The sequence below is a fragment of the Dermacentor variabilis genome, chromosome 3 (assembly GCF_050947875.1).
Source record: "Dermacentor variabilis isolate Ectoservices chromosome 3, ASM5094787v1, whole genome shotgun sequence".
Classification (NCBI taxonomy): Eukaryota; Metazoa; Arthropoda; class Arachnida; order Ixodida; family Ixodidae; genus Dermacentor; species Dermacentor variabilis.
Genome location: NC_134570.1, coordinates 1,457,200 through 1,477,572, shown reverse-complemented (window position 1 = coordinate 1,477,572; position 20,373 = coordinate 1,457,200). Strand labels below are relative to the sequence as shown.

At 45.3% G+C, this 20,373-nt stretch overlaps 1 protein-coding gene across 1 annotated transcript in view; it reads left to right on the top strand.

Annotated features, from left to right (window-relative positions):
• The first annotated feature begins 16,439 nt into the window (after window positions 1–16,439).
• LOC142575077 (acidic phospholipase A2 PA4-like) overlaps window positions 16,440–20,373 on the top strand; it is a 288,123-nt gene continuing 284,189 nt past the window's right edge. Inside the window, exon 1 of the mRNA XM_075684040.1 lies at window positions 16,440–17,001. Within this exon, the coding sequence (XP_075540155.1) occupies window positions 16,457–17,001 (545 nt within the window). The 5' untranslated portion in view covers window positions 16,440–16,456. The remainder of the gene's footprint in view (window positions 17,002–20,373) is intronic.

Genomic DNA, 20,373 nt, shown 5'->3' with positions numbered 1-20,373 from the left:
CACTTGCCTAAAGCACATGAGTGGCATCCTAAAAAAAGAGATTTTGATGTTGCTTTGGAGAAAATTAATCTGTTTCAGCCTAACAGCACATATACATACTGCACATACTTGTATTCGGTATACCTTATCACCAACAGTTAAGTAACCTTCTTACCTCATCAGCGATTCACTCCTGCAGCCAAGTGTGCTGGTCCGGGTCTTACCTGCATTTCCACCTGTGCAGTTAGTAAAAGTCTGGCTGTTTACTGTAACTTCATATTTCAAACATTTGGTTGCAACACTGGTAACCCTAATGCCTGGGCAGGTTTCACGAAACGCCACCAGTACCTCCTCGTTGCAGACTGTGCTCAACATTCCTCTTGGTTCGACTGTGACTAAGAACCCATATGTTTCCTCCGAAGTGGCTGATATTGGCGATTCGTTCATGCATAAAGAGGCTATTGTCACACCTGTCAACCTTGGGCCAGAAACTAATCTCGCACAGGTGCAAAGTCTTGTCTTTTCCATGCGGTGGTTCAGTCTCGCGAGGCACATTCCCTCAGTCAATTTGCACACTGTCAATGTGAGTGATACTGATCAAAATTGGCTATGGTGTGGGGTTTCTTGCCTGTTTTCGGTAGTGGCATCATGAACAATGTTTCCACTCGGTGGGAAAGTCCAATATTCCAGATTTCATTGATTACAAGCAATAGTGCTTGCTTCCTCGCTTCGGCAAGATTCCTCAACATCTGCAAGATGACACCATCTCTGTCACGTGCGCTTTAAGTGTTGACATGTTCGAGAGGAACAACAGGTTCTGCCATCGTAAAGAGGCTTTCCTTTCCTTCCTTGACAAGTGGTCATCAAGGTGCGTACAACACTGGAGACAGTCAGTCACTGTGAGGTGGTCGGTGAATGCATCTGCAGCATGCTCCTCAAATTACTCAGATGTGCACTGAAGATCGAGCAGCATGTTTTCAATAATATTACAGCATTTGGTTCATCCTGTAATAGCCGCGAATGTGTTGCATCTTACTGAGACGTATACGTTCAATTGACGCGCAATAGTACATGCACTAATCTCTGGCATGTTTCTTAGTATGACATCTTGCCTGCTCAGTCTTGTGCAGAACATTGATGAGGGTTTCTTGGTGCAGTCGCAATTTAAGTATGCAGTATGCAGCTTGGCTTGCTCAACCCAAAGTTGCAGCAGGTGCTTGTCATGGCTGGATTTTGCCCCAGTAAGCTGTAGTTCACATGTTGCTGATTGCAGCGTGTAAAGGATGCGTGTTGCTAGCAACTCTTCATCACCTTCTCTTTCTGAAGACTGAAGTGCATCACAGAAATGGTCCTAGCCTCAGAGATTGTGTCACATTACCTTGATGTTCTGTTTAACGCATCACTCAACCAAAGCTCCTTACCCGCAGATTGGCTCACGGCAAGAGTAGTTCCCGTATTTAAATCGGGAAACAGGCTAAAAGCTTGTAACTACAGACTAATTTCTCTAATAAGCACATGCTGTAAATTGCTTCAACATGTAATAGCTCACCATATATCTCAGCACCTTTAATCAAAAAATTTTTCGTTGAGTATCAGCATGGTTTCCGGAAGACTGTCTCAACAACTACACAATTAATTTCGATTATACATGATTTTGCTTCAGCTCTAGATAATTGTAGACAGATAGATGCAGTTTTTCTTGACATGTCAAAAGCTTTTGATTGTGTGCCACACACATTACTCATTGACAGATTAAGCGATGCCCGGCTTCCTGAGAGATTGATATTGTGGTTGCAGGCTTATCTGAATAATCGCTCACAGTTTGTAGAGTGTGCGGTGTTAGGTCTGGTGATCTGCCGGTATTGTCTGGGGTTCCACGAGGTTCCGTGCTTGGTCCTCTGTTGATATTAATTTATATAATCGGCATTGCTTCTAACATCGATCATTCTGTTACAGTAAAATTGTTCGCTGATGACTGCGCGATGTATTGTTGTCAATAGCTCCTCTTGCCAAACACTACTGAACAATAGCCTCGCGGACTGGTGCGAACGAAACGGTATGCAAATCGATTTTGATAAAACAGTTGCTATGACAATAACCCCAAAGAAAAAGCCACTGTCTCATACGTACCACATTGCTAATAAAACTATTCAATCAGTAACGTCTGTCAAATATCTAGGACTATCACAAGCAACATAAAATGGGACAAACATTTGGAGAAGGTTTGTACAACAGCGTTTAATAAACTCTGCTTTTTGCGCAAGAAATTAAAAGACCCACCGTCAAGTTTTAAACTCCAGGCATACCGCACTTTGATTAGACCAGTCCTTGAGTACGCTTCCGCAGTATGGGAGCCATACTACATTAAAGATATTGCACAAGCAGGAGGAATTCAGCGCCTCGCTGCTCGATTTATTGTATCTGACTATCGGTCTTCTTCATCTTTTACTGACATGTTGCAGCGACTGAATCTGGAACCTCTCCATGTCTGCCGAAAGATTGCGAGGCTAAAAATGATTTATTTGATCTATCAGAACAAAATCGGTCTGCCGTGCGAAACTTATCTCGCCCGCGCACAACACAGGTTTTCTAGAATTAATCACTCGAATGTTATCCGCCCATACTTTGCGAGGACGAAGATGTTTCAGAAGTCTTTCTTTCCGCTCACAATTGAAGAGTGGAATTGTCTGCCAGCGCCTGTTGTTGATGGTGTAAGTGCGGACTACTTTGTGAAATCTTTGTCATTGCACTTGATGTAAGCCTCTCCTGCTAGGGCAGCTTGCTGCCTGCAGTATTTTGAAATAAATAAATTAATTAATAAAAGACCCTGATTTTGTGAATGTGGCACATTTTCACCCCTACATCAAGTGTTATACTGGATAATGGTCACTGCTTCTTGGGGCAGAGTCGCACTGACACTCTGGATGAAGGCCCCAGTTGCCCATGCTAGGTAAGTGAACTGCCCTTCTGGTTTGAATGGACGGTGTGGCAGTTGGAATAGTTCGTGTCATTTGTTAATTTGAGGTCTGTGGTGTCTGCTTCGTCAAGGTGGCATTGTCTTGGCCATACGTCTTTGCATCGCCAATTTGGGTGATGTGCATTGAGCTCACCTCGACTGAGTAGTCTGTGCTGTGAATTTGAAGATGTCAAAGCGAAGCGAAGTCACCTCGGCTGCGGTGCCTGGTTTTGGGACAGAGGTAGACCAATGCCAGAACGGCTTCCTTTCACTGCCTTAGCCAGTAGCACGCACAGATGAGGCATGTTTATTCAAGCTGTTCTTTCCTTCCCCTAATTCAATAATAGTCAGTTTTAGGAGCTGCAAATCAAGCTGACTTCAGAAGACTGCTGATTTTTAGCTACTTATAGCACCTTATTGCGTGTCTAATTTTCTAGTTGAGCTTGACATGCTTCGTGCTTAAAAAATGACGGTTTAAAGAATCCCTGGAGTAATATTAGGACAGGCAACTCTAACTGAGTGATCACTGCTTTTGTCGCAAAATGTGGCAATGAGCTAGGCGGATGCTGTCACAACAGCATCACAGCACACAAGCTATCACAACAGCGATATTGTTTAGGTTGTATGAGTATAGAAGAAATAAAATTGGAGTTGTGAAGTTCGAAGCCCTAATTTTACAGCCTCTCTTTATACTGCTGACATTAGAAAGCTTTAGATTAGTGCACGCAAGCAGCATGCGTAAACAAGAAACCTGTTTGGGCATTTCTGGGACCAATGTGGTTTGCATAACCAAGCAGCACACGAGTCGCTTGCATCCTCTTATTCAATACTATTATTTTCATTGTAAAGCAACCAATATCGCAGTAAGTCTGATCAACCTGCGTCAATATGCTAGGAATTTTTAAGCACTTAAGGTGTGTTGGTTGAGCGTTTAAAGCACTTCACCACACCCTTGGCCACTAGACTTGTGCTTTCTAGTATTACTTGCTAATCAACTCTTGAGGTGTTTACATTGTTTTTCTATGCTGCAATATTAGTTTGAAAGTCCTAATAAAATGTTAAAGTGAAGGTCTGGGCTGTTGTATTGACCATATCATTCTAAAACTGTTAGGTCTGACACCGTCAAAACATTTGGCATCATTAATAAGTTTCACCTCACTACATATGTGTATTGCAGTGGGACCATTAAGCATGTGAAAATAAAAATACCGGCACATAGAGAGTTCAAGAGCCCCTGAGATTATAGTAAGACGGACGGGGCATTACCTTCAGTGTAACGGGGATATCAAAGCTGGAACTAGGGCTGCCATACATCCCGTCACCGCAATACACTGTTTGTTTCATCGTTATGCACAAATGTGTTGCGGTGAAGTGATTTCAAACGCACATATACCCATTCATTCGTCCCAACTTTACACCTGCGTGCCATTGCTAAAACTAAGAGGGCGAAAAATGGGCGGAGATGCAGCTGAACATAACAGGGCACAGTATTAAGCGCCACCTCACTGTGTTTACCGCGCCCTTAGTACGAATAACGTTAAACATCTACTCTGCATTTTAGTTCGTGATATTCTGGCAGATCATGTGATGTCGCTAAAGCTCCGTTAAGTTCACAGCACTACGCGACAATTGTCGTAAAGCCCACAATAAATGTAAATCACATGAAGTCACGGATGGAGCACGCGATTGCAAACATGCGCTGCCCCATTTTAAGGACGCGTGAACAGTTGTGAACAAACACCACCTTAAGCATTATATTACTTACGTAACAGAAGTCGTGGCGAAAAACACGTACAATACCTCCGCCTACGACGCCCGTCAAGTAATGGCGCATGTGCGATGTGATGACGCTGGGTGAACACGGCGACGCTGCTGCACAGCGCCGGTTCGTAAATTGCATTGCCGAGGCACTAAACCACTTGAATATCTCGAACGTCAGCACCACTGAATTCTTCCCAAATACGGGTCTCACACCACGAGAGTTCACCGAGATCAAAAGCCGACATGCCACACCACTACTACTGCACGGCTTTTCGCCAACAAATACTGAACCCACTGCGGAGACATCATACGACCAGTGGTCGGGGTGGGCCGGAGATTCAACGCGCCACATGGCGCCACGACATCACTTAGCGCCATCATCGCGCCTTCTCAAAAGTCCCTAAACGATCCTGTCCCTAGGCACCTATGATCAGGTCACGTGAGGGATTTTTGTACGACATTTAGACGTACGCATTGTCGACATGCATGATGGCTGCACGGCCGCCATTATCCGCCATGTAGACTCTCCCGTGCTGTCAAGAGGTCACGTGTATTAAAATTTGTGCCGAGAAGTGGAAGTGTTGCAAAATGCAATTTTGCGTTTGGCCGCCAATGCTGTGACCCGGTCGACGGAGTGGAAAGGGAGGTAAGCGTTCTTTTGCCCGGGTAGTTCTAACGCTTAGGACCTGAAAGCACTACGTTCACTCAAATAGACGCTAAATAAGGTATTGACTTTGCTTCGTGCATTATTTTTAAATAGGTGGCGCTAACGGGACGAACGCGACGAGAGCTCTGAATCAGTGCTTCCGTTCTGCCCGTGCGGACTTCGCCTGTGCGAGTGACTGTGGAGAAGTGATTGTGGCTGTTTGATGTCGTTAAATGTGAGAGCTTGTGGCGAAGTGATCGAGTGTGGATGCAGTAGTTCTGCCCATGTAGTGTATAGCGGACTTCACCTGTGCCCGTGACTGACCGTGTTGCCCAATAGCTTTGTGGAAAGTGACGTGGTTTGTGTGGATGTCGTCGCAGCGTTTGCCAGTTCCTGGGTGGCGCCTGTGCCAGTGATTGATGGCGTTGTCCAGTAGCTTTGTGGAAGCTGATGTACTTTGTGTGGATTTCGTCGCCGCTTATAACAGTGCCTTAATTATAGGTGGTCACGCTGCCTTTAGAAGCGCGTACGAGCGCGAGAAACTTCACCGGTTTTTGTGTGAACAACGCGGACGTCTCTAAATGTTACCTAGAAAATCAACCAGCAGCAAGTCAAGTCTGTGTTTTGTGGTTTTGCGAGCTTATGCTCATTCGAGCGGCAGAATTACAAAAAATCCGTGACATTATGTCAGTTCCACAAAATTAGCTTTGCCTCAATACAGTCATGTTATGCGGTGGAGCATATGTAATGTATTGCGGCGAAGTTTGTGAAGAAGTGGACTCGGACAAAATCGTTACTGTGTCGATTTTCTTGTTTTATGGTCATGGCCGTGCGCTTTTAAAAGGCGCGAACAAGGAACAATCACGGTCGAAGCGCATGGCACAAACCTTGGCGATGCTTCAATTGAAAAAAAAAAGGAAACGAATTGGAGTAGGTGATGCCAAAAAGAAAGCCTTGACTTTTGAGTGATCAAAGCAGTTCCAAGTATATTCAATCATATTCCAAGCTCCTGTCTTAATTATGATTGTTTAAAGTAACTTCGTTTATTGTGCACCAGCCTTAGCACCAATTCTGAGGTACTTTATTGATGTAAGTGTAATAATTAACACGTGGCATATATATAATTGGTGTTGTATGGTGTTGTGCTGTTTATAAGCTGCTGCTTTTACGTGGTAATGTGTATATTGGCTGGAAGAATTGATGCATCCTCCTTATAGAACTTATCAAAAGGTAAGCCACCTGTCAAGCCATCGTCGTTCCTGGGTTGTGCACCAGATTTCACAAACATGTGGATAGTTATGATACACAAAGAGTAGCTGACCCTTAACATATCCAGATGCATGCACACGCGTGCAGGAGTCGACCGTCTATCTCTCTACTTGAGGTTGAATGTGCATACTTTAGTAACATCAAACACTTGTTGGGTGTCTGGCTTCTTTTATTGTTAGCTCAATTCGTGTTTTTCCCCCATTTATAGGTGTTGGTGTGTTGCTGTGTATGTATAAATTGCTTCCAGAGGGGTTTTCTTGTTGCTGATAAATTTAGAGAAGACAGTGTTCGTCATTTTGTGCATCAGACAGCCAGTGAGCATGCTTCAAAGGCTGTTTGATCTTCATGGTTATATTGCGCCCAGTTTTACACGGACGATATTAAGGAAGGACAGGACGAGGACGGATGTAGCGCAAACTACCAACTGTTTAATACTGTTAAATAACGCGCTTATATACAAGGAGATATGGCGCGGGGGGGGGGTATAAAAGATATGACAAGTTGACGAAATGTGATCATAGTTCGGGTCAGGCATACATCGTTCACTTGCACCCATTCGCCCTCGCAAACTCGACCTCAGCTTTGATAAGCGTGATGGACGGAGTGCTTACGCACATTTCCTTTTCTTTAGCTATCGCAAGCGCCTCCCATATTTCTCGCTCCGTTTTTGTTTTTGATGTACCAATGACTGTGGTGCTTTCTAGTAGCGGAGAGCATTTGCATTGTTTGCAATGCGCAGCCAAGTTACTAGGTGCTGTCAGAAGCTGGCACGTGTATTTGTGCTCCCGTAACCTATCATTTAGACAATGTCCAGTTTGCCCGATGTATGCTTTCCCGCAATCTAGTGGGATTTGGTAAACAACTGAAGTAGCACATTCCACGTACTTTTTCGCGTGCTTAGTCGGACAGACCGTAGTACTAGGGTTTGCCTCTTTGGATCCTGCGTTCACCCTCTTGCACATGCCTTTTAGTTTTTGTGGGGCGGAGAACAGTTGGTGAATACGAAAAATCTGCCCAAGAAGCGATCCGCAAGAATTTCGCAAAAAGCGACATTATGTACAAAGCAATTGCAAAACTGGAAAATGAAGCATGCAAAACATGTGAAAGCATAGGCTTGACAAGATTGGCAAAGCGCGTGAAAGAGAGCAAAGAACTCACTCTGAAGCCGTTTTTCACGGTAAAAGCCCACAAAGAGGGAATCCCTTTTAGGACGATTGTTGAAGACCGCGGAACCTGGCAAAGATGCATCGCGGACTACCTTCAGGCCTGCTTGAACTCCTTAACTTTCGACGACACGTTCTTGATCCGCAACTCTGACGAAGTTATTGCAACACTAAAGAGTAGCCCGCCGACGTCTTGTTTTTCAATAGACGTGAAGGACTTGTTCTACAGTGTCCCGAGGCCAGCGGTGGTACAAGCAGTAGAAGAAGCCATCGACACGTTCGGCTACACCAAATTTCCGGACGTGTGCAAGTGCAGTATTTCTAGCTTTGTGAACTTGTTAAAACTGTATCTACATGGTGCGTTTATCGAATATGGTGACAGTGTGTATGAGGAGAAGGATGGCATCGCTATTGGTTCTTGCATAGCTCCCGTGCTTTCCGACTTATTTTTGAGTGTGGGAGACAGAAAACTTGCCACCTTGTTTGAAGAAACTAACATAACTACCTGTTTCAGATATGTTGATGATTATTTGGTGTGCATGAAAGAAGACCAAACCGATACATTTAGTGTAGAAACTGTCATCAGCATGTTCAAAAAAGCTCATGAAGGTTTAAAGTTCGCGTACGAGACTCCTACCGAAGGTCGATTGCAGTACCTTGACACAAACATTAGGCTCAGAGGCTCCCACACCTTCTGTTGCTACAAAACTAGAGGAGAAAAAGAAATCCTGAGGAATGACTCATGCCATTCTAAAATCATCAGTCATTCATCAAGCAAGTCAAGTGCATCAGTCAAGCAATTGAAAAATCATGCCGCCATGCTGTGAGGGAGAGCACCAATTTGCAAGTAAGCCACTTAAGAAACAGCGGGTAACCGAATAGCATGGAGGTGCAAATCTGTGAGAACTTGTTGCCCGAAATCAGAACCAAAAGGAAAAGGCAGAAAACACAGGAAAAAATATTGGCTGAAGGCTTAGCTTGGTTAAGCCTGGAAGATTGCGAAAGCAATATCATTGGCTGCGCCTTGGTTCGGCTGATGGTGTGGACATGTTTGCCCTTTGTTAAACTTATGGCTATACATCATCCGACATAGAGCAAGGAAGCGCGCCGACCACTGCGAGGAGCCGAGCTGTAGCCCCATTTATCCTCCTAGCGTGACGTCTCACCAGCGAGCGCCCTCTCTCGGTAGCGCCGCAGCAGCAGCGCGCAAGGCTTCGCTTCCACCATCGATGCCGCGAGCTGGGGCCCCGTCTCTCGGTCTAGCGTGACGTCACACCAGCGAGCGCCCTCTCTCGGTAGCGCCGCTGCAGCGGCGCGCAAGGCTTCGCCTCCACCATCGATGCCGCGAGCTGGGGCCCCGTCTCTCGGTCTGGCGTGACGTCACATGGTCACGTGACGCGCAGCTGTGTAAGGAGGCGCCACGATCACCGATGGGCAGAAAGTGCGAGCAGTATTGCTTTGGCAATAAAAGAAAAATTGAAAAAAAACGCGTGGTCTTGCCTTACATTCATGGCTTGTCACATAGGATAAAAAAGACAACCCGACGCCATGATGTTCAAGTTCTCTTCTCCGCCCCACAAAAACTAAAAGGCATGTGCAAGAGGGTGAACGCAGGATCCAAACAGGCAAACCCTAGTGCTACGGTCTGTCAGACTAAGCACGTGAAAAAGTACGTGGAATGTGCTACTTCAGTTGTTTACCAAATCACACTAGATTGCGGGAAAGGATACATCGGGCAAACTGGACATTGTCTAAATGATAGGTTACGGGAGCACAAATACACGTGCCAGCTTCTGACAGCACCTAGCAACTTGGCTGCACATTGCAAACAATGCAAATGCTTTCCGCTACTAGAAAGCACCACAGTCATTGGCACATCAAAAACAATAACGGAGCGAGAAATATGGGAGGCGCTTGCGATAGCTAAAGAAAAAGAAATGTGCGTAAGCACTCCGTCCATCGCGCTTATCAAAGCTGAGGTCGAGTTTGCCAGGGCGAACGGGTGCAAGTGAACGATGTATGCCTGACCCGAACTATGTGCACATTTGGTCAACTTGTCATATCTTTTATACCCCCCCCCCGCGCCATATCTGCTTGTATATAAGCGCGTTCTTTAACAGTATTAAACAGTTGATAGCTCGCGCTACGTCCGTCCACGTCCTGTCTTTCCTTAATATCGTCTGTGTAAAACTGAGCGCAATATAACCATGAACGTTCACCAACTAGCCCCCTTCATTGCTTTACTAAATGTTGGATTTTGTTGCCATAGTCAACAAAAAGGCATAAGCATATAGACTGCTTGCTGGATGTACTCGTTATAGCATTAAGGATATTATCATGCATATAACTCTGTGCACAATAATTAGAAAGATCACATGATGTCTGGCATGTCTTTTTGCCACCACTAAATTTTGTCAGATGCGTAACTTGGGACAGACACCACAGACCTTGGCCATCCATTCCCAATTGTGGTCTTGACCTCCTACCACTGAGCAGACTGGTCAACGAGACAAACAGGCAACTTCTATCTGGTTAGATGTAGTGTATGTAGCACAATATTAAGAGACCATGTCGGATGTTATTTTTGACAAAGATACATATCATTTAGCCTCATAAACTAATGTCAAAAGCGAATGATACCCATGAAATGCACTCTAGGTAAGACTGCAAGACCAGCCTCTTGCAGAGTTAAATTAAAACCATGCGGCAGCATCATATCAAGCTGAACAATAATTTACTCCAAGAGTAGTTTTCTTCGTGCAACATTGCACTGATAGTCTGGAAATACAATACTCATTACTAACAAAAGGCCTTCCAAATTAATATGACAGGATGCCATATTTTTGGGAGCAAGAAAGAAAACAGATACGGTTAACTATGGAGGATTTGAATGCAACTCTGCAGAAGTTAGAAAGATGAACCAAATGGAATAGTTTAAAAGTAAGTGGTTTTGAGACAAAAGGCCGTTTTATTCCATGCCAGAAAAGCAAGCAGAGGTTGAAAATGCTTTCCACGTACATACCTTCAAGGTACATGTGCAGGGTCTGTCCTGAAAGTAATGTCAGTAAGGCCATTGAAAATCATATATTGAATGCATCATTACTAAAAGTGTTTAAAAATCTTCAAAATACTCTCCTATTGCGTCGATACCTCGGCTCCAGCGAGACTTCCAGCTCTCGAATGCGTTGTGGTACTCCTCCTCCAGAATGGCCTTTAATGCTGCGGTGCAAGCTGCCTTGATCCCGTCCCCTGTCCCAAAATGCTTGCCTTTCAGGGATGTTTTGAGGTGTGGAAACAGAGAAAAGTCAGGGGAGCCAAGTCCGGGCTGTGCGGGGGCTGGGGGGTCGTTGGCACTCCTGCTTTAACCAGGTAGTCGGTGACGATGAAGGCCCTGTGGGCCGGCGCATTATCGTGGTGCAACTTCCAGCTGTCTGCGATGACCGGCCGGATGCGTTGAACCCTGCGTTTCAGTTTTTGAGGACTTCCACATAAAATTTGGAGTTTACAGTGGTTCCCGGTTCTACAAACTCATCATGAACCAGTCCGTAGATATAAAAAAATCATGAGCATGATCTTGATCTTTGATTTGTTCATCCTGGCTTTCTTCTGGTAAGGGGACGAGTACGTGTACCACTCCGATAATTGCCTTTTGGTCGCCGGGTCATATTAATGTGCCCAAGTCTCGACGCCTGTAATGACGTCCAAAAAATTTCGATCACGTTTGCCCACGTCGTGGTTTTCTTGGCACGTTTCAACGCGGTGTGACTTTTAGTTGTCGGTGAGCACTTCTGGAACCATTTCTGTGCACACCTTCCGCATGCCGATGTCATTTGTAACGATTTCATGAACTTGAGTTTTCGCAATGTTTAACATGTCGGTTATTAAACGAACACTTAATAGTCTGTCTGATTTCAACAGTTCCCTCACTCGCATCACATTGTCAGCCGTGGTGGTCATGGATGGCCGTCCGGCGCGGTCCTTGTCGTCGACCTCTTCCCGGCCTTCCAAAAAGGCCCTGTGCCACCGAAACACTTGCCGATATGACAGGGCACATTCTTTGTAAGCAGTCTTGAGCATAATAACAGTTTCCATTATAACATAATAGCAGCTCGCTCTGTAGGATGTCTCAGTAGAATAGCTTCCCTTCGCCTTTCGTGGTTAACTAAATCACTCTACTATACATTATTTTACTCGAAACTACTATACGGAATGCTGGTGTGGGGAACAATAACTAAAATCAATAATGATAGGTTAATAATCCTGCAAAAACGCCTGCTTCGCATCCTAGAAAAAATTGGAGGCTTATAGCCCAGTGGATGCTTCGCATCCACTGGGCTTAACCTTAGCGTATCCTTAGCGTTTGGAGGCATCTTGACCGCATACATGCCCGGCGCAAAGACGCTGGCGCGGTTGCGGGCACAGAGACTGACGCGACGGCGGGCGAGCGCCGCTTCATCCCTGCGTGACGTCACATATCACGTGATGCAGCGATGGTGGCGCCGCCGCCGCGTCGCGCGCGACGGCGCGAACCGAAGCGTGGAGGCCTCCGCCGGGCGACGTCCGACGGCGCGATATGAGGCCCCATCTGCAGCCGTTGTGACGTCATCAGGTGACGTCACATCATGTGATCTCACTTCAGGGTCAATGGTGGCCACCGCCGGGAGGCGACCGACGGCGCGATACGAGGCCCCATCTGCAGCCGGTGTGACGTCATCACGTGACGTCATGTCACGTGACCTACTTGAAGGTCACTTGAAGGTCAATGGTGGCCACCGCCGGGCGTCGCGCGAAGGCCCGAAACGTACGTTAATATGCTTCGCTAAAAATATAAAGGTCATGCCAAGGGCCTAGCCATTGAACCACTTTTTCTTAAACATGAAATCCTATCCACAAAAAAGTATATAATCTAAAGTTGATGCAACACATAATTAAACACAAATTACAGGAAGCCTTCCCAGGCACTGTATCCACGAAATATGGGTTCAAAAGCTCTAGCAGAAAAACTAAAAAAGATACGCACGAATTATGGCAAACAGGCCATTGAATATAAGGTAGTACAATTTTTAAACCTCCATGAATCGAATATTGACCTTACATTACAAGCCAAAAAAACTGAAGCGCAATTACCAATGATTCTTTGTCACTACTAACCTCATAGTAGATCCATAAATGTTGTCAAATTACGTTTGTATATATTGAGATGAATTTTTTTCCATTTCCATGTATCTTTTTTAAGTGTATAATGTATTGTAGAGCGTGTTGAATGCACATGTATAAACAAATACGCATGTGTTCCCATGTAGAGAAGCAGACGTATTGTACTTTATGAAGTGTATATTGAGTCGTATCAACTGCTGCAGACTGTGTTGTTGATCAGGGGGCCAAGACCTCGTCAAGCTTTCTCGCCTTTAGTCCATGCCTCCCGGAGAAAAAATTGGTATTCTACTGGCAAAATAAACATATTTGATTTGATTTGAAAATTTCCGCAACGGTCTTGCCAAGTTTCATGCAAAATTTCATCGCAAATATTTGTTCTAATGAGCGCTGCATTTTCACTTGCACAAGAATAAAAACATTTCTCACACACAGGCCTGTCCAACGCTCCGATGCTCGGAGCACAATGAACGACGGCGCGCTGCTTAGTTTGGTTCCGCCACTACCAATTTCAACCGGTTAAACTGCGCTCCGACGTATGGTTGCGTCACAATAAATTAATTGACATTATTTTCAGGACAGACCCTGCATGTGGTGATAGACAAGCTTTTTAGATATAAATGTTGGGAACCTGGATGGAGGTGAGGGACATGTATAAAAACAAGATGTATAAGTTAAAAAATAATTCCTTTAGTCAGAAATTGCTCAGTGGTGTCTGCATGTCTTCTCGTGTTCCCTGGATGCTGAATACGAAGTATATATATATATGTATATATATCACTGTGTACAATCAAGCATACAATCATTGCATTCTGCCTGTGCTAACGTATGGGGCAGAAATTTGGAGGTTTCTTGGAGACAAAGAAGGGCATTTTGTTGTCATGTTAGAAGGCACTTCTCTGGAGAAGGGTGTGCCGGCCACTGACAGAAACTTTAATGAAATTTATGCTAATCTAGCTAACATAAATAGTTGCGCTGTCGGGAAGTTGAATAAGTTTGGTTGACAACATTCTCAAATGATATTACGGTGGAAAAAGGTCTTCTTTTATGCGCCTTCTTCAGTGCAAAACGCACAAGCTGGGAATCTATTTCAGAACCATTGTGCCAGAATATAAATCATGGCTTCGTGTTCTTTCAGAATTTCTGCAGACACACCTTGACAGGCTGATAATCAAGGACCGATTCCTTGCTCCCAACTCTCCTAGTGTTGTACACTTCATGCAGGAGCACAATCTAGGGAAACGCACAGGTTTTAGTATACATGTAGAAGATCTATACTATTCTTTGCCGCAGGTGCGCCTCCTGCAGTTTGTTAAGGACTGCATCCTTGATCAAACAGATTAGCAGGAATTTGCTGAAAGGTGTAACATTCTGGTTGCAAGTTTTATGGAGCTCCTTGATTTCTATTTAACGTCAATTTAGGTCGGGTGGGAAGCCAAAATATTTGTCCAGAATGCTGGCATCTGCATAGGTTCGTGTGTTGCACCAGTGCTCAGCAATAATTTTTAAGTTACCTTGACCAGCAAATTATTCAAAACGTGAATGGCCCTGCCCTTAAAATTTTCGGATACGTGGTTGATTATTTGTTTTTCATGGGCAAACGGTAACTTTCGCAGAACTGTCATCGAAGTACTGAAGCTATTTAGGGAACGAAAGCAAGGTTTCTACTTCGCTTTAGAAGTTCCAGAAAAACATGTGCTGCAACATCTTATATCAGGCTTACTTTTATGAAGGATCACGTATTCTGGGATATGATTTATTTATTTATTTATTTACAATACCTTACAGGGCCCAGAGGCCATTGATTAAGGGGGACGAACAAGAATATTATAAAAAATACAAAATATACAGGTCAAAAAAGGGAAAGGGAAAACATTGCACAGGGCTGGTACTGAGAAGCAGCTACAAACAGAAGAGCAAAGTACACAAAATAATTGAAGTATATAAATACAGCGCAAATGTCTGACACATGACTCAAGAAAAAATAAAGCAGGGGTTTACAAAAACACAATAGCCAAGAAGTGCGACATTTTATTCAGGAGAAGGTTTAACGACACGTTGTCACTTGAAAGTATTCGAGCAGCTGATCATGGAAGGATTGATGGTTGCGTAGGGGTGCAATATTATCGGGAAGATCATTCCACAGAACGATGGCACGTGGGAGGGCTGATGAATTGAAGGCTCGTGTTCTTTCGTATATGCGCTAGATGCTGTACTGATTATGTAAACGGCTCGAATGCGTGACGGTGCTTCTAGAGGTAACGCAGATTGCCTGGTGCAGTGGCGATATTTATGAAATAAGCATAAAAGAGCGATTGAACGACGAATATGTAATGGCTCAAGAGAGATATCAAGTTTTGTCTGTGTTACGCTGGAAAGGGGACTGTAGTTACGTGTAATGAAGCGAGCGGCTCTATTTTGTATGGATTCTAGCAAGTTTATTAAGTAGTTTTGATTTGGGGACCATATGGAGGCTGCATATTCTAGTTTTGGCCGCCCAAGTGTTACATAGGCCAGTTTTCGAACATTGTTAGGGGAATTCCGCAGGTTCCGGTGCAGATACTCCGGTGTCCTTGAAGTTTTCGCACAAATGGTGTTGACATGCGTGGCCCATGAAAGATTATGCGTGAGATGAATACCTAAATACTTGTATGATGATGCCTGAGGCAATACCGTGCTATCTATGAGATACGAGAAGTTAGATTTGGTACGCTTGCGGCTGAAACAGATGACCATGCGTTTATTCGAGTAAAGTGTCATTTGCCATTTATTACACCAACTGGAAATTAGTTTAAGGTCACTTTGGAGGGCGAGATGATCATCCATGAAATTAATGGAGCGGTAAATGATGCAGTAATCAGCAAAGAGTCGTAGACGAGAAGATATGTTAGCGGCCAGGTCGTTAGTGTATATGAGAAACAATAAAGGGCCAAGAACGCTGCCTTGAGGTACACCTGAAGTTGCGTAACAGTGATGAAGTAAAATTGCTAACTGTTGTAAACTGTTGGCGGAAAGAAAGTTACGAATCTATGACAGTATAAAAGAATCAAGGCAAATAGCACATAATTTTGAGAACAAACGGGAATATGCAACGCCCTACTGAAGAGAATTAATCTGTGTTCCTTATGCGTATATTTTGTTTAACGATAAGTTCCTACGGCGGACTTTCGAACCCCTTGACGTATTTGTGAAGTATCATCGGAAGCAACACGTGGTATAAATTATGTGGCTTAACGTCGGAAAGCTACTTACGCAGTCACGTAAGTCTACGTGAGAGACGCCGTAGTGGGTCTCTGGAGCGAATTATACCACCGCGGCACAAGAGTGTTTTTGTAGTCGAATGGTGTTTCACACGATTGTCTGGCTGAATCAGACGCAGAACAGCGCCGTGCCGTAGTTGAGGATCGAGATTTCCCCAGCCGAAGGAGAGGGCGCCCGAGAGAGGGGCCCCTCTCCCCTCTACGGGGATAAACGGGATCGGCTCCTCCATCCGGCCATGCGCGCTCGGGACCCCGCAGGCTGCGGTTCATGAGACGGCTTCTGCTGCTGCTCGCCGCCCTGGCGGCGGCCGCGCACTCGGTGACGGTGCTGGACAGCTGGTGGCCGGAGCAGTCGGCGCTGCTCCGGAGGGCGTCGGACGGCCGCCGCGTGTTGCGGGCCGTGCTCCGCGACGGCCGCGTCGCCGAGTGCGAGCGCGGCGACGCCCGGGAGCTGGGGCGCTTCCTCGGCGAGGTGGCCGCCCACGTGCGGTGCCGCGGGAGCAACGCCACCGGCCCGCCGTGCGACTACCGGCTGCACCGGCTGCGGTCGCTCGAGTGGCATCGCATGAGGCGCGCCTGCGGCAGGCTGCAGCGGAGGAGGCGCCGCCGGGATCTCTTCCTGTACCCGGGAACCAACTGGTGTGGCTCGGGAAGTTCGGCGCGCAGGATAAACGAGCTCGGAGCCAACTCGCGGGCCGACCGCTGCTGCCGCGAGCACGACCACTGCCCCTTCACCATCGAGGCGTTCCAGAGGAGGTTCCACTTGTTCAACTACAGGCTGCACACGCTCAGTCACTGTGAATGCGACGAGAGGTCAGTGCACACACACACGGAGGCACCTTTGTGCATATTGAGCGCATGTTCTGCAGGCGTGTCTTCTCTGCCGCCATCTTTGCATTCTTCCTTTATCACTGGATAGCCAAACGTCAGTGCGACAATCTTAATTAGCCAGCAGCGCACGGTAGCCAGCATTCGTGCGCTTGGTTTCGCCCACCTCCGATGCTGCGCCTAAAGTGACCGTACGAGTCCAAGTGGCTTCGTCATCGCTAGAAGCCGCTTGGCTTTCCAAGTCCCACTGTCGTCTTGATTACTGCATGAAGTGCGCCCTGGGAAAATCTACAAACTTGGCGGACGCGCTGATATTTATGCTATAGTTCTGATTGGCCCAAAGCTGACCTTGAAGAACACCAATTTCATTAGTCACTTTACAACACATTGTAGCATGAAATCACAAGGACAGCACGACGGAAAGTGAGAAAGGCACAGCGCTTTTTTGGTGCCTATGGAATGAGAGGCGTCGATTCGTGATATTGTTTTATTTTCATGCGAACCACAAATTCACGGAACTTGAGATGGCAATGCTCGTACAAGTTTCCTACCAGGTAGGTTCAGGTTCCGTCGATATATCCCTGAATTAACTAGAACTTATGGGGGAAAATGTCGACGAACGTCTTCTGCCCAGCAATGTAGCATAATGCGCAGGTGTAACTGCGCATAATGCGCAGGTGCGCAGGTGTAAGAGGAGGAAGAAGTGCTAACGTCAAGTCAGAGGGGAAGACGAAAAAAAGGGAAAATGATTTTGGTTTTTTTTCGCGCCAAGACAACAATAGGATTAAGAGGTACGCCGTAATGCGGGACTGCCGATTAATTTTGACCACCTAGGATTACTTAAAGTGCGCCTAAGTGAAAATATACAAGTGTATTTCCAAGCGCTTAAGTCTAAGCGGATTGTTAGCATGACGACGACGATGATGGAATACCGGAGAAGGAACGACATCGATGGCACAACGAAGGCGGCATAGCGACGATGGGGTGACAATAATTGCGAAACGACGACGACGGGCGCACGGGCAAAGAATGCCGCGCCTGCATGACGACGACCAGATGACGAATCTGGAGCGCTGAAGCGACGGAGATGTCACGAAAACGGCATCCCGATTGAAGGACGGCAGCATGACCTCGATGGAACGACGAAGGTGGTGCGATGGCAACGGTCTTTCTAAGGTGATACGACGACCGTGTGACGGCGACTTTACGCCGAGAATGGGTTGACCAAGTTAGATGATGAAACGACCACTGGTGTTATACCGAGCATTGAGACTCCATGTGACAGGCTACCTATTACAGACGTCGAAATTTCCGAACGAGGTGTGCTCATCCTCTTCTTAAATTTGAACATAAAGAAAGGCCCCGGACCCTATGGCATTCCAAATGAGTTTCTGTGCCGGTACGCCGAATGGAATTCAAGATATTTCGCTTTAATTTCTCGGTCTTCGCTTCGTAGCGGTTCTTTCCCCAAGGTTTGTAAGCGATCTTGAGTTATTCCTATCCTGAAAAGCCGTGATCCAGACAATTTAGCAAATTACTGCCCTGTCTCGATTACTAATATTGGATCGAAGCTGATTGAATATATTGTCTCGAAACATCTTATAAGTTATATAAATGAGCACAATTTATTATCTGATCATGCAAACATGGCTTTCCAGAAGGCTTGTCTACTACATCTCAGGTCATCGAGTAAGTACACAATCTTTCGGAAACCATTAACTTTCGTGGACCAACATATAATCGTCATAGATTTCTCAGAGCATTTGATAAAGTGTCGCACCGAAAATTGCTACGAAAAATTGAGTTAATTTTTCATTGTGCTACCATTATAAATTGGTTCTCATCTTATTTTCATTCTCGCGAGTAATATGTTGAGATTAGAGACAAGAAATCTCGAGTTTCATCTGATAAGTCAGGAGCACCCCAAGGTAGTTCAGTTCAGTTTATTGTCCTTAAAGACCCCCAGAGGGGGTATTACGTAAGGGGTGGGTTTAACTTAAGTTTGACATTTGGTACACTTCATTAGTTATATTCAAAGTGATCAATCACACGCTGTAGGAATGAAGACAGGCAAGTGATGGTAACAACGTCAGCAGGAAGGCCGTTCCAGTCTTTAGCTGCTCGAGGAATGAACGAGGCGGAAAAGTAAATGGTTCGGGCACGCGGGCGTGCGACTTGCTGCGGATGTCTGGTGCGGTGAGAGATGCGTGCCGCAGGAACGATGTATGGCGCATGACGAAGGGTACTGAAAAAGAACTTGGGATAGAGCTCAAGGCTAGCAATGCGTCGGCGATTAGATAGCAGTGTTAGTCCGGATTTCGTTTTAATTGCGGAAATACTGACATCATATGAATATTGTGTATGAATGAACCTAGTAGCGCGGCTCTGAACAGATTCAAATGAGGTGATAAGATATGTTTAGTGCGGGCTCCAGTTGGCAAATGCATATTCAAGTTTTGCCCGAACAAGGGACTTGTAGGCAAGCAGTTTTACGTTTGGAGGTGCCTGGCGGAGATTACGTTTTAAAAAACCTAGTGTTTTATTACCAGATGATATGATGTTAGAAATATGTTTATGCCAAGACAGATCATTTATACCAAGACAGACCTAGGTATTTATAGGACTCTGCTAGTTCGAGAGGCATGCTTCTAATTTGGTACGGAAATACCAGGTGTTTGGTAGGGAAATACCAAGGTAGCGTCCCTTGCCCCCTTTCTTTTATTTATTAAAGACCTCCCGAATGATATAGACTTTCCATCAGGCTCTTTGCAGATGACTGCGTTATATACAATAAAATAGAAACAGTAGCTGAATTACATGGAAATTTGCAGAAGATAAAGAAATGATATGATGAATGGCAAACGGAGATAAATCCACTAAAGATCACAGTTTTGACAGTCTCTCGAAAGAAAAGTCATTTAAACTACTCTTCCTACATTGATAATTAGGAATTATTAGAGTTGACAAGGAAATTTATTCACCCGTCGGCACGCTTACAACTGTGGTATGAACGTAAAGTACAATATAAGGTATATCACATGTAACACATCATACTAGAGGTAAATAAAACAGATTAGCAAGTGAAATAATAAATGGTGCCTGCTTGACACTGCCTTTGCCACACAACAACAACAACAACAACAACAACAACAAAACATCATTACAGCGTCCACGCAAAAACATTATTGTCAGCCTCGAATTCATGAAAGACACCCGGGGCACATACAAATACGAAGTCTCAACTCACGCAAACAGAATTGAGCATTATTCTGGCTATAGCAAGACTTGCCTCGGGAGACGGTTAGGTACCGCGTAGACCAGCAGTGAAGAAACTCGGCTTCACCGAGTTTGGACAAC